This window comes from Equus przewalskii, chromosome 8, assembly GCF_037783145.1.
Source record: "Equus przewalskii isolate Varuska chromosome 8, EquPr2, whole genome shotgun sequence".
Taxonomy (NCBI): Eukaryota; Metazoa; Chordata; class Mammalia; order Perissodactyla; family Equidae; genus Equus; species Equus przewalskii.
In genome coordinates, this window is record NC_091838.1 from 35,281,336 (window position 1) to 35,296,599 (window position 15,264).

The following is a 15,264-nucleotide window of genomic DNA, read 5'->3' on the forward strand; positions in this document are numbered from 1 at the left end:
AAAAGATATTCTATTCCACACATTTCCTGGTTTTGAGTAAAGAGTACTACTGCGTGGAATTAACTGCTATTGCCCCTATCAATTCTATAATATACTCCATCTATTTTTTTATACTGTTTCTATTTTATACACAAGTTATATACACTTTCCAAAATCTTGAGTGTCGGAATCTTTTTGTGAAAATGACCAAAAGTGAATCATGCTGGTACTGGAAAAACTATATTGATACTTATCAGAACGTACAATCAGTGCCTTTTAGATCCTTCCCAGCAATGATACTATGATTCTACATATATATGTTTAAAAGATATACTTATAAAAGAAAATCTGGAAAAAAATTCCTTAAATACCTCCCCAAATCCTATTATTCATGATACTAGACTTTATCATTAGTACTTATATTCTTTAAAATATACATAAGAACACAGTCACATTCTCATTAAAGAAGCTACCAAAGTTTTGACCAAAATCTTAATTCCATACTGCACCTATGAGAGCCTCCCAAAGCCATACACACCAAATCTCTTAAGGAAAATGCATTATTATTTCCCAGCTGTGTACTCTAAATTTTCAAAACAATATGAATTTTATATGTATTTATCAATAACAACTATATTTAGTGAGAAAAATTCAAATCAATGAATTGGTATTAAGTAATCCAGACTAATAAAAACCATGTGAGTCAAACGAATTCACTCTCCAAGCACCTACTCAAATTTGAAGTGTGATAAATTCTTCTGAAAGGATAATTTAAAACTAATTTATTTCTATTTTACACCCAAAAGACTCAAATACCATTGACTATCCCTATAAATGTTTGTTCCAAAGTCCTGAAAAGTCACACATAAACCTGTAACAAATGCCATCACTTTAAATACTAGAAAAAATATTTTTTAAAATTAGCAATTCTGAAAATTAGTAAGTAATTGAAATCATTAAAGCATAACGCTGACCTAATAGGACAAAAATTTTATTTTTGTAATCTTTATTAATATATGATCATCCCCTAGGGTCTCACCTTATAGCCTTTTAAACAAATTCAAAAGCAATTTTACAGTTCATTTAAACTAATACCACACACTCCTACAACCTTAGCCACTTTACAAAACAAAGGAAAAGTTGCTTCAAAACTGCCATCTTAGAAATGTTACCATAATAAAGAACGGCTCTATATTAACTCCTCCGGTAACCAACCAGTGTATCTTAGATTGCCATGTACATCTTGATTGTGACATACAAAATGGATTCTGCTTTGGAAATTGGCTAACTGGGATGCAGATTTCTGCAGAGATACATAGTCGCAAAAACAAAAGAGGAGAAATAAACATTATAGGGCTGACTCAGACAACATAAACCTGGGAAAAATAAACCTTCACAAAAGTAGATACAGGGAAAGGAAAGACAACAAGAGATCAAGGTACCCAGATTCTCAGCCCATCAATATATAAATAATTTAACAGTGTTCAAATGGTTATTAGCTCCCAGGTACGACAAGATACATTTTCAAGGTGGAAAAGAAGTCATTAGAGATATTAATTTAGACCATCAGTAACCATCAGACTCTTAACATATGATGTCAGTGTAATTCAACTTAATCTCCAACCATGTGAAATTTTTAAGAATGTATTCCAAGGTAACAGTTAATTTAAAACCTACTTTAATAAATTACACATGCATTAAGTTGTCTGTATATATTCTCTATGTGTTCTTTTAAAGCATTTTAAACATCTTTGATAATTAGAATAGCCATGTTGAAATTAATAAGTTTAGACAAACTGTCACTGACTTTAATGTATTATTGACCAAGAAAAGGTAGCTCAGAGCTTTAACTTTGAGTGAACTTGACAAAAATACGTCAGGGCACATTTGAGAAATCTGTCCTTGTTACCTGACCACCTTTCTATTTTCTTCAGTGAATTCATGAGAAAAGAGTATTTTCAACAAAGTAGTATATCCAGTGCTTTGAAATGAAAAACAGTGGCCTAAAGCCTCAAGTCACTTTGGTAAAAGCAGAATACAAATGAATTTTCAATTCAGAATTACATATTTGCCAAAGTAGAGGATAAGCGGAATGGATAAAATTAATCCCAGTTAGTATTAAAAGCATTGGGAGAAGAAATGTCACAAAAAAATAAAGAAAAATAATGTTACAAAGAAAAAACAGAATGTATATTTGGATAATTTGCAGTCTATTAATTCTATGAAAACTAGCATTATTCAAAGTTTTTAATAACATTTCTGGTGAAATCAAACTCAAAATATAATACCTGGGATTCCTCCTTCTCCAAAGAAGAAATTAAACTAATTAGGCAATCTGTTCTCTGAAATACTCTGCAAATTCCAATTCACAAGAGGTATACAAAATAGGATAAATAATAAAAGGTGTGTATAGATGAAAAGCTACAATAATTCCAATTTTTGCTACCTCAGCAAGGTACTGTACATATATCACATCAATATAATAGAAATGGCACGGTTTCTGAGGACATGTTCCACATTTTATTTACATTTTAAGACTATCTTTAATCTCAAAATCACATATTCATACACTTATTTCCTTTTTGTTGATTTCACTTAAACTTAAATGCATGGTTTGTCAAACAAAGACTGTAAACAAATGTTTGCCATGTCTGTTAAATGTAACACACAGGAACAGCTTTTAACAGAAATTCATCGACCTCCTCTATGACATTTTTTTTAATTATAAATACAGGTATCAAAACAATCCTGAACATATTTTTGATACTACTAGTAGTCAGCACCCACACCGCTTCAAAAATTAACACAATTTGTGACACTATTCATTGTACCTGCTACTTTAGACAATTTCAACTGAAGCTCTTTCACTAAGCAAGATGGATAAAGCATGCCATTTCTGCTTTTCCTTCTTGAGATTTTTACTTTTCAGAAACACACATGCTTACACAGCCATCTGACACTTCTCGCCATGCTTCCATCTTGTGAATCTGAATTCTATTGTGAGTACTCCAGGTTGATGCTTAAATGACAGTTCATTAACAAGAGAAAAAAAATTTGTGCTGCATTTTTCCTCCTGTTACCTAAAAACATAATGGGTGTACATATATTAAATATATTCTTACAAATGTCCAGGTCACGTTTACCAGCTGGAATTCTTTTACTTAATATGTAGGTATTCTGAATTGTGATATTTAATCAAGACACTAACATGAGTAGAAGATTGTTGATTTAAGACAAGTTTGAGATCCACTAAATTAATTGTTGTATGTTTGTCCTTCTGGTGGCTGTGGAAGCTTCATATTTTCTTTGGACATCATTAGACGTCTTAGCTCTTGAAGTACAACTTTAATGCTATATGAATTTTGCCATTTTGCTAACACTGGTATGCTCCGTGCATCCACCTGAAAGAGACGAAAGAATAAAATTAACTACCAAGTTTAAAGCACTATGGCACCAATTTATTAAACATACTTTAATAAGAAGCGCTTTTAAAAATTCATAGCCTGGCTCTATTTTCACAAAAGTGAACATTTTAAAACTACAGGTTCATATAAAACTTATGGAAAATATTCCTTCTTTAACAGGTGTTTCCTAAAAATGTGTGTCTTTTTTGTGTACGCACTTTTCTGTATTTTACAATAAACACGTCGTGAACTTTGGTCATCAGAAATAAACATTATATTAAATAACTACATTGTAAACGTATTTACAATGCCTTCTTGATAAGGTTGGAAGGTTGCTCTCCATTTCCAATGCCGCTACCCAAAATCTGAGCAATTTTCTCAGGGGGTTTAGAAAAGAGCTGTGAACCTGATCTCTGCTTTCAGATTTCTCTTTCCGATGTATTCTCTGCATTATACTAAATAAATCTTCCACTGTGGGAGACTGACATAATGGGGTTGGAGCTCCTTCAAAGGTTCATTCCCAGACAACTGTCATCACTTGACCTGTCTGGTGGTTTCCTGGAAAACTCCAACAGGGTTTGTCTTTATCTGACCTTAGCACTCACCCACTAAGTATCGCCTATTACCTACCCACCCACCTCCGCCTCCACGTCCACCCTAGGCATTTGTCAAAAATAATCAGTGTCAACTGTTTAACATCTCTGCATCCTGGGGAGGCAATAATAGGGCTAACAGGAAGGTGATCAAAATACTTCAGAGGAAAAGTTGGAAAATGAGACGTCCACATGCATCTTAACCAAGTGGGATTTATCCCAGAAATGCAAGGTTCGTTCAATATTTTAAAAGTCAGTCAGTGTAATATACCATATTAATAAAATAGAGAATAAAGCATGATTGTCTCAATAGACACAAAAAAGCATTGACAAAACCCAACAACCTTTCAGAATAAAAACACTCAACTAACTAGGAATAGAGGAGAACTACCTCAACCTAATAAAGGGCATCTACAGAAAATATCTGGCTAACATCATACTTAATGATGAAAGACTGAATGTTTTCCTCTAAGATCAGGAAGAAGAGAAGGATGTTTGCTCTCATCACTACTATTCAACACAATACTGGAGGTTGTAGCCAGGCAATCAGGCAAGAAAATGAAGTAAAAGGTAACCAGATTGAAAAGAAAAGAAGTAAAATTATTTCTGTTTGCAGATGACATGATCTTGTATACAGAAAACCCTAAGGTATCCATTAAAGAAACTATTAGAGCTAATAAACAAGTACAGCAAGGCTGCAGGATACAGGACAAATATACAAAAACTATGGCTGTGTCCTTGCAATGAATAATCTGAAAATAAAATTAAGAAAACAATGCTACAGGGGCTGGGCTGGTGGCACAGTGGTTAAGTTCAGATGCTCCACTTCAGGAGCCTGGGGTTTGCAGGTATGGATCCCAGGTGCGCAGCTACACAACACTCATCAAGCCATGCTGTGGTGGCATCCCACACAGAAAATAGAGGAAGATTGGCACAGATGTTAGCTCAGGAACAATCTTCCTTGAGCACAAAGAGGAAGATATGCAACAGATGTTAGGTCAGGGCCAATCTTCCTCACCAAAAAAAATGCCATTTACCACAGAGTAAGAAAGAATAAAATAGATAGGTATAAATTTAACAAAACAACTACAGGACTCGGACACTAAAAACTATAAAATATTGTTGACACATTAAAGACCTACATAAATGGAAAGACATTCCATGTACATGGATCAGAAGATTTAATATTCAGATAACAATACAACTCAAATGATCTACAGATATAATGCAATCTCTATCAAACTTTCAACTACCCTTTTTTCTTTTGCAGAAATGCACAAGCTGACTCTAAATTCATATGAAACTACAAGGAACCCAGAATAGCCAAAGCAAGATGAAAAAGAACAACAAAATTTTTCCAATTTCAAAACTTACTTACAAAGCTACAGTAATCAATGGAAGTAGGAGTGATGACAGCGACATGGCGGTATGAGCTCACCCGGGACTCTCTCCCCACCAAGTTACAACCAAAAAGAGCAACTGTTTTCCGGCCAAAAGACAAAATCATAATAAGAGAAATCATCAGAGACCCACAGCAGCCGAATGATGGAGGGTGGAGAGACTGGAGCCGCCTCGAAGGAGCTGGAATGGGGTAAGAGAGAACTTCGCTCCCTCCCCTAGAGAAGGGGATCACTGCCACCAGTGAGGGAAGGAGTAGGTGAGGGGCTGCGCATCCGCAGGATCGTCCAGAACTCCCACAGACCCATGCAGGAGAAACCCTCAAACAGGGAAAGCTTTCGCGTGGGGGGACCCCATCAAGCCAGGGCCCCGGGAAACCAGAGAGCAAGAGCTGATCAGAATCCAGGTCTGTGCGCAAGAGAAAGTGCCCCTCCTCCCCCAACCCACGCTGTGCACAACCATCCAGGCTGAAGGCAGAGGGCTCAGAACGCACAGCTCTTGACCCCCATCTAGTGGCAACAGGCTGTAACTGCAACCGAATAATAGCATAATGCACAAAAACCGCTCTTCTACCATCCAGCAATTTATAAAAGCTCCAGTCCACAAGGAAAACAATAAAAACACAAAAGTATGTCCTGAAGACTTGGAAATACGTAAACTAAGTGAAGATGAGTTCAAAATAGCTATCATCAAAAAACTCAATGAGGTAAATAGAAATACAGAAAAACAAGTCAACGAGTTCCTGAGTTACTTCACAAAAGAGATTGAAACTATACAGAAGAATCAATCAGATATACTAGAGACGAAAAATACAATGGATCAGATAAAACAGAATATGGATTTCCTGAATGCCTGTGTAGACCCCATAGAGGAGCAAATTAGCATAATCGAAGACAGATAGGCTGAATGGCTCCAGACAGAGAAAGAAAGAGAACTAAGAATTTAAAAAATCAGAAGAAAATCTCTGAGAAATAGATGACTCAATGAGAAAATGCAACTTAAGAATAATCGCAATTCCTGAGGGTGTGGCAAAGGAAAATGGAACAGAAGGTGTGCTCAATGAAATAAAAGATGAGAACGTCCCAAATGTAGGGATTGAGAGAGAAACGTGTGCGGAGGAATCTTTCAGATCTCCTAGATTTGTCAATGTAAAAAGACCTACTGCAAGGCATATAATAGTAAAAATGGCAAAAATGAATGACAAAGGAAGAATACTCAGGGCAGCAAGGCAGAAGAAAATAACCTACAAAGGAACCGCTATCAGACTTTCAGTGGATTTCTCTACAGAAACCTTAGAAGCTGGGAGAGATTGGAATGATATATTCAAAACTTTAAAGGAAAAAATCTTCAGCCAAGAATACTATATCCAGCAAAAATATCCTTCAGATATGAGGGAGAAATTAAATCTTTCCCAGACAAACAAAAGCTAAGGGACTTCGTAGCCACAAGAACCACCCCCCAAGAAATCCTCAAAAAGACCCTCATACCTGAAAAAACAAAAAAAAGGGAGAAAGGGTTCAGAAAACACAGAGTAGGGAGACAAATAGAATCAGAATAGGATAGCAAATATTGAACTATAGCATTAGGATAAAGGGAAAGAAATCACCAAAGCAAAGACAATCTTATCACTCTAACCACAAACTCACAAGACAAGTTGGAATAAGAGATGAAAATAATAACTTAGGAGGGGAGGAGGAAAGGGACTGAAACAGTCTGGCTAAGGAAGTAAGAGACCACCAGAAAATAGACTATGTTGTACACGAGATTCTGAATACAAACTTCAGGGTAGCCACTACACTAAAAAACAGAACAGACACACAAAACATAAATAAGGAAAAATCTAAGAAACCCAGCATAAGAAATTGCAGAAGTCAACGGGTAGGCTAAAACACACAGGACGAGAAACGAAACACAGGAAAACCAGAAAACGAGCAACGGAATGACAGCGTTAAGCCCTCATGCATCAATACTCACCCTCAATGTAAACAGATTGAACTCTCCAATAAAAAGACATACAGTGGCAAATGGATTAAAGAACAAGATCCAACAACTTGTGGCCTCCAGGAAACACACCTCACCTCCAAGGACAAACACAGGTTCAGAGTGAAGGGGTGGAAGACAATACTCCAAGCTAATAGCAAACAAAAGAAAGCAGGTGTCGCAATACTTATATCAGACAAAACAGACTTCAAGATAAGGCAGGTAAAGAGAGACACAGACAGCCAAAACATAATGATCAAAGGGACACTTCAAGAAGAAATAACGCTTATAAATATCTATGCACCCAACACACGAGCACAAAAGTTCATAAAGCCACCATTAACAAACCTAAAAGAAGATATCAAAAATAACACAATAATAGCAGGGGACCTCAACACTCCACTGACATCAATGGACAGATCATCCAGACAGAAAATCAACAAAGAAACAGTGGAGCTAAACGAAAAGCTAAAACAGTTGGACTTAATAGACATATAGAACACTTCACCCAAAAACAGCAGAATGCACATTCTTCTCAACTGTGCATGGAACATTCTCAAGGATAGACTATATGTTGGGAAACAAGGTAAGCCTCTACAAATTTAAAAAACTTGAAATAATAACTAGCATCTTCTCTGATCATAATGCTATAAAGCTAAAAATTAATTACAAGAAAAAAGCTGAGAAAGGCACAAGGATGTGGAGACTAAATAATATGCTATTGAACAAGCAATAGATCACTGAAGAAATTAAAGAAGAAATCAAAAGATACCTGGAGGCAAATGAAAACAATAACATGCCATACCAACTCATATGGGATACAGCAAAAGCTATATTAAGAGGGAAATTCATCGCAATACAGGCACATCTTAACAAACAAGAAAAATCTCAAATGAGTAATCTTAAACTACACCTAACTGAATGAGAGAAAGAAGAAGAAACAAATCCCAAAGTCAACAGAAGGAGAGAAATAATAAAAATCAGAGCAGAAATAAATGCTACTGAAACAAAAAAGGCAGTAGAAAGGATCAATGAAACAAACAGCTGATTCTTTGAGAAGATAAATAAAATTGACAAACCCCTAGTCAGACTTACAAAGAAAAAAAGAGAGAAAGCTCAAATAAACAAAATCAGAAATGAAAGAGAAGAAATAACAACAGACTCCGCAGAAATACAACAGATTATAAGAGAATACTATGAAAAACTATATGCTAGCAAAATGGATAACCTAGAGGAAATAGATAAATTCTTGGACTCCTACAATCTCCCAAAGCTTAATCAGGAAGAAGCAGACAATTTGAACAGACCAATCACAAGGAAAGAGATTGAAACAGCAATCAAAAGCATCCCAAAGAATAAAACCCAAGGACCAGTCGGCTTTCCTGGGGAATTCTACCAAACTTTCAGACAGGATTTAAAACCTATCCTTCTCAAGCTACTCCAAAAATTAGGGAGGATGGAACACTTTCTAACACATTCTACGAGGCCAACATCATGCTGATACCAAAGCCTGACAAGGACAGCATGAAAAAGGAGAACAACAGGCCAGTATCGCTGATGAACATAGATGCAAAAATTCTCAACAAAATTTTGGCAATTTGAATTCAGCAATTCATCAAAAGGATCATACATCATGATCAAGTGGGATTCATATCAGGGACACAGGGATGGTTCAACATCCGCAAATCAATCAACGTGATACACCACATTAACAAACTGAGGAATAAAAACCACATGATCATCTCAATAGATGCAGAGAAAGCATTTGACAAGATCCAACAGCCATTTATGATAAAAACTCTGAACAAAATGGGGATAGAAGGGAACTACCTCAACATAATAAAGGCCATGTATGACAAACCCAGAGTCAACATCATACTCAGTGGGCAAAAACTGAGTACCATCCCCCTGAAAACAGGAACGAGACAAGGATGCCCTCTATCACCACTCTTATTTAATATACTACTGGAGGTTTTGGCCACAGCAATAAGGCAAGAAAAAGGAATAAAAGGAATCCAAATAGGGAGGGAAGAAGTGAAACTCGCTGTTTGCAGACGACATGATCTTGTATATAGAAAACCCCAAAGAATCCATTGGAAAACTTTAAGAAGTAATCAACAACTACAGCAAAGTTTGCAGGGTATAAAATCAATTTACATAAATCAGTCGCAATTCTATACTCTAATAACAAACTAACAGAAAAAGAACTCAAGAACACAATACCATTCACAATTACAACAAAAAGAATAAAATACCTCATTGTGAATTTAACTAAGGAAGTGAAAGACCTATACAATGAAAATTACAAGGCTTCCCTGAAAGAAATGGATGACGACATAAAGAGATGGAAAGACATTCCATGTACATGGATTGGAAGAATAAACACAGTTAATTAAAACGTCCATTCTACCTAAAGCAATCTACAGATTCAATGCCATCCCAATCAGAATCCCAAAGACATTCTTTACAGAAATAGAACAAAGAATCCTAAAATTCATATGGGGCAACAAAAGACCCCGAATTGCTAAAGCAATCCTGAGAAAAAAGAAGAAAGCTGGAGGCATCACAATCCCTGACTTCAAAACATACTACAAAGCTACAGTAATCAAAACAGCATGGGACTGGTACAAAAACAGCTGCACACATCAATGGAACAGACTTGAAAGCCCAGAAATAAAATCACACATCTATGGACAGCTAATCTTCGACAAAGGAGATGAGGGCCTACAATGGAGAAAAGAAAGTCTTTTCAACAAACGGTGCTGGGAAAACTGGAAAGCCACATGTAAAAGAATGAAAATTGACCATTCTTTTTCACCATTCACCAAAATAAACTCAAAATGGATCAAAGACCTAAAGCTGAGACCTGAAACTATAAGGCTTCTAGAAGAAAAGGTAGGCAGTACACTCTTTGACATCAGTATTAAAAGGATCTTTTCGGACACCATGTCTTCTCAGACAAGGGAAACAATAGAAAGAGTAAACAAATGGGACTTCATCAGACTAAAGAGCTTCTTCAAGGCAAAGGAAAACAGGATTGAAACAAAAAAACAACCCACTAATTGGGAAAAAATATTTGCAAGTCATACATCTGACAAAGGCTTAATATCCATAATATATAAAGAACTCACATAACTGAACAACAAAAAAATCAAACAACTCGATCAAAAAATGGGCAGGAGACATGAAGAGACATTTCTCTAAAGAAGATACACGTATGGCCAATAGGCACATGAAAAGATGTTCATCATCGCTGATCAGCAGGGAAATGCAAATCAAAACTACACTAAGATATCACCTTACACCCATTAGAATGACAAAAATAACCAAAACAAAAAGTAACAAATGTTGGAGAGGTTGTGGAGAAAAAGGAACCCTCATACACTGCTGGTGGGAATGCAAACTGGTGCAGCCACAATGGAAAACAGTATGGAGATTCCTCAAAAAATTAAAAATAGAAATACCATACAATCCAGCTATCCCCCTACTGGGCATCTATCCAAAGAGCTTGAAATCAGCAATTCCAAAAGTCCCATGCACCCCAATGTTCATTGCAGCATTATTTACAATCGCCAAGATGTGGAAGCAACCTATGTGCCCATTAACTAATGACTGGATAAAGAAGATGTGGTATATATATATACAATGGAATACTACTCAGCCTTAAAAAAGAACAAAATCGTCCCATTTGCAACTACATGGATGGACCTTGAGGGAATTATGTTAAATGAAATAAGCCAGATAGAGAGGGACAATCTCTGTATGACTCCACTCATATGAGGAATTTAAAAATGTAGACAAAGAGAACAGATTAGTGGCTACCAGGGTAAAGGTGGGGTGTGGGGTGGGCACAAAGGGTGAAGGGGTGCACCTACAACACGACTGACAGACAATAATGGACAACTGAAATTTCACAAGATTGTAACCTATCATTAACTCAATTAAAAAAAAGAAAGCTACAGTAATCAGAAAATGGTGGTGCTTACATAAAGATGGGCATATAGATCAATGGAATACAATTGAGAGCCCAAAAATAAATCCATGCATATATGGTCAAATGATGTTTGACAAGGGTGCCAAGAATACACAATGGGGAAAGGACAGTGTCTTCAATAAATGGTACTGGGACAGCTGGATACCTACATGCACAGGAATGAAGTTGGACCCTTAACTTATAACATACACAAAAGTTAACTCAAAATGGATCATGGACATAAATTAAGAGCTAAGCTATAAAACACTTGGAAGAAAGCAGGTAAATCTTCATGACATTAGGTTTCTTAGATATAACACCTAAAGTGCATTCAACAAATGAAAAAATAGGTAAACTGGCTACATCAAAATTTTAAATATTTGCATTGCAAACCATACCTACAGAAAAGCCACGAGACAATTCACAGAATGGCATAAAATACTTGCAAATCATATATTTGATGGGGGGCTCTTGTTCAGTATTTAAAGAACTCTTACAACTCAATAATAAAAGACCAAATATCTCAATTAAAATATAGGCAAAAGCGGATTGTAGCAGACAGCTCTCATGGACTGTATGTTTGTGTTCCCCTCAAAATTCTGTGTTGAAACCCTAACCATCACAGGAACAGTATTAGGAGCTAAGGTCTTTGGGAAGTAATTAGGTTTAGATAAGGTCATAAAGGTGGAGCCCTCATGATGGGATTGTGTCCTTTTAACAAGAGAAAGAGACTAGAGCTTGCTCTCTCCTCGATGTGAGAACAGAGCAAGACGTCAGTCATCCACAATCCAGGATGGGGGTCCTCACCAAAACCCAACTATGCTTGCACCCTGATCTTGGACTTACTAGCCTCCAAAACTGTAAGAAATAAAATTCTGTTGTGTAAATTATCCAGTCTATGGTATTTTTGTGAACCAAGGGTGGTCTCCAGGCAACAACAGTGTGCAAGGAAATGAGGCCCTCAGTCCAAAAACTCACAAAGAAATAAATCTGGGGGCTGGCTCCGTGGCCGAGTGGTTAAGTTTGCGCGCTCTGCTTACGAGGCCCAGGGTTCGGATCCTGGGCGCGAACATGGCACTGCTTGTCAGGCCACATTGAGGCGGCGTCCCACATCCCACAACTAGAATGACCTGCAACTAAGATATACAACTATGTACAGGGTGGGGGGGCGGTTTGGGAAGGTAAAGCAGAAAAAAAAAAGAAAAAGAAAGAAATCTGGCCAACAACTACATGAGTGAGGTTGGAATTGGATCCTTACTTAGTCAAGCATTCAGATGAGACCACAGCACAGGGTAACATCTTGATTGGAACCTTGTGAGAGACTCTGAGCCACAGGACTCAGTAAAGCTGCACCTACATTCCTGGCCCACAGAAACTGTGAGATGATAAAATTTTGTTTTAAACTGCTTTAAGAAAATAGACAAAGGATCTGAATATACATTTCTCCCAAGAAGATATACAAATGGCCAATAAGCATGTGAAAAGGTACTCAACGTCATTAGCCTAATCAGGGAATTGCAAATCAAAACCACAATGAAATACCACTTCACACCCAGTAGGGTGGCTATAATGAAAAGACAGTAACAAGCGTTGGAAAGAATCTGGAAAAGTTCGAATTCTTATACACTACCAGAAGGAACGTAAAATGGTATGCCCCCTTTGAAAAAGTCTGGCAGTTCCTCAAAAGGTTAAACAGAGTTACCATATGACCAGCAATTCCATTCCTAGGTATAAACCCAAGAGAAATGAAACATTTGCCCACTAAAACCTTGTACACAAATGTTCACAGCAACATTACTCATGATAGCCAAAACTGGAAAAAAACAAATATCCATCAGGTGATGAATGGAAAAACAAAATGTGGTATCATATAATGGAATTATTATTCAGCAATAAAAAGGAATAAAGTACTGATATACACTACAACATGGATGAACCTTGAAAATATTATGTTACGTGAAAGAAGCTAGTCACAAAAAAACATATATTGTACGATTCCATTTATATGCAAAGTTCAGAACAGACAAATCTATAAAGACAAAGTAGATTACGAGTGGCTGTTTAGGGTAGAGAAGGTAGGATGGAAAGTAACAACTAATGGGTACAGGGTTTCCTTTGAAAGAGACAAAATGTTCTAAAATTAGATTGTGGTAATGAGTCCACAAATCTGTTAATAATAAAAACAGTGAATTATACACTTTGAGTGAATTGTATGATATGTGAATTATACCACAATAAAACAGTTTAAAAATAGAAAAGAAAAATAATTTTTAAATATTTCTCTTACAAGTAACTGAAACAATAAAAAGAATGTTATAATGTTAAGATGTATTTAAAATGCTTCCTCTAATGCTTTAATTTAAGGAGTAGTAACCCCCTTAGGCTTTTTAAATAAATTCCCTAAGTCAACAACAGATTATAAATGGAGAGAATACCAAACTATTTCCAAAGCAGAAACAAACACTTCCACGTGTAATGTTAAATGATAGTTAAATAAACAAAAGTGACTGCAAATCCTGTGAAATATGAAGAGTGCACAAAAAATTGGGAGAAAAAAAGATGAAGAAGAGGGAGGAGGGAGAAAAGAGCATGGGAAAATAAATATCATTTCAGAACAAATCTGCACCTTATCAGTTCATAATATAGAATAACCTCCAAAATTTGAGACCTCATAGCATAAAGCACTGTAATTCATGCTTTACAGTGCTAACCACCCACAAGGAATAATTTTGCTTAGTTGTATTAAACAAATATAAACTAAAATTACTAAAGCAACACTCATAATTCATCTGGTACTTAAATAACCTCAAAATATATAAAAGCATCCCAGCATAATCAGCAATGGTCAATGAGAAATTCCATGCTATTTATTTACTAGTTATAAAATAACTTAAATTCTTAGAAAATAATCAAGAGAAAAACTGAAGTCCAATATATACACCCTACTTCTAATCCTTTATACACATACCTCCACTCTCTAATAATTAAAATTAGTATTTATTTTTCTGTTTTCAAATCCCCATTCCAGCTTGACAATATGAAGTGTTGGTGGGATATATTCAAGGGGTACTCTTACACACAGCTAGCGGGACAGACATGGACACAGCCCTATGGGGAGCAACTTGACAATATTCAATCAAGCTGAAGACAAGCCCCACACCTCAGGAGACATGCCACTTCTGGCTGTATGCCCTAAGAACAGTGCTACTCAAAGCATGCTCCATGGAACAATGCTAGGCCTTGAATTGATTTTTACTGGTCCATTACAAGACAAACCTAGTAAATAAAAGCAAGCATTTAGAGAGTTCTAGCAATTTGACAAAGAATTTTCTATTTAAAAAAAAATCTGGGCTTATATTTTGTCTTCTTTATTTCATTTTTCTAGTAACTCATTTTTATTGTATTTTACAAAACTACTGATCCACAACATATTGGAACCAACCAACAAACCAGCAAATACCCAGTCCTGAGAAGCACTACCCTAGCGTACAAGAATAGTTGTATAAGAATGTTCACTGTAGCAATCTTTTCAGTGAAAACTGAAAACAATCTAAATGCCCACCAAGTGAACAATAGAATATTAAACAATAAAAAGGAACAATCTAATTCACACGACTCAACATGAATGAAGCTCAAAAATCACTGACATATGATTCCATACAAAGGTGATACAATATAGAGATATATACACATGTGCACAGTAAAAGCACAAAACTCACACACAGAGGGGCCGGCCCAGTGGTGCAGTGGTTAAGTTTGTGCACTCCGCTTTGGCGGCCCAGGATTCGCTGGTTCCAATCCCAGGCACAGACCTACCCCACCACTTATCAAGCCATGTTGTGGCAGGCGTGCCACATATAAAGTAGAAGAAGACGGGCATGGATATGCTCTCAGGGCCAATCTTCCTCAGGAAAAAGAGGAGGATTGGGAGTGGATA

The 15,264-nt window shown here is 36.4% G+C and overlaps 1 protein-coding gene across 6 annotated transcripts in view; it reads right to left on the reverse strand.

The window, feature by feature from the left end:
- Positions 1–954: 954 nt before the first annotated feature.
- UBE2V2 (ubiquitin conjugating enzyme E2 V2) overlaps positions 955–15,264 on the reverse strand; it is a 50,121-nt gene continuing 35,811 nt past the window's right edge. For all 6 annotated transcript variants that reach the window (XM_070631651.1, XM_070631653.1, XM_070631654.1 and 3 more), the window contains one exon: positions 955–3,380. In XM_070631651.1, the coding sequence (XP_070487752.1) occupies positions 3,234–3,380 (147 nt within the window). In that variant the 3' untranslated portion in view covers positions 955–3,233. The remainder of the gene's footprint in view (positions 3,381–15,264) is intronic.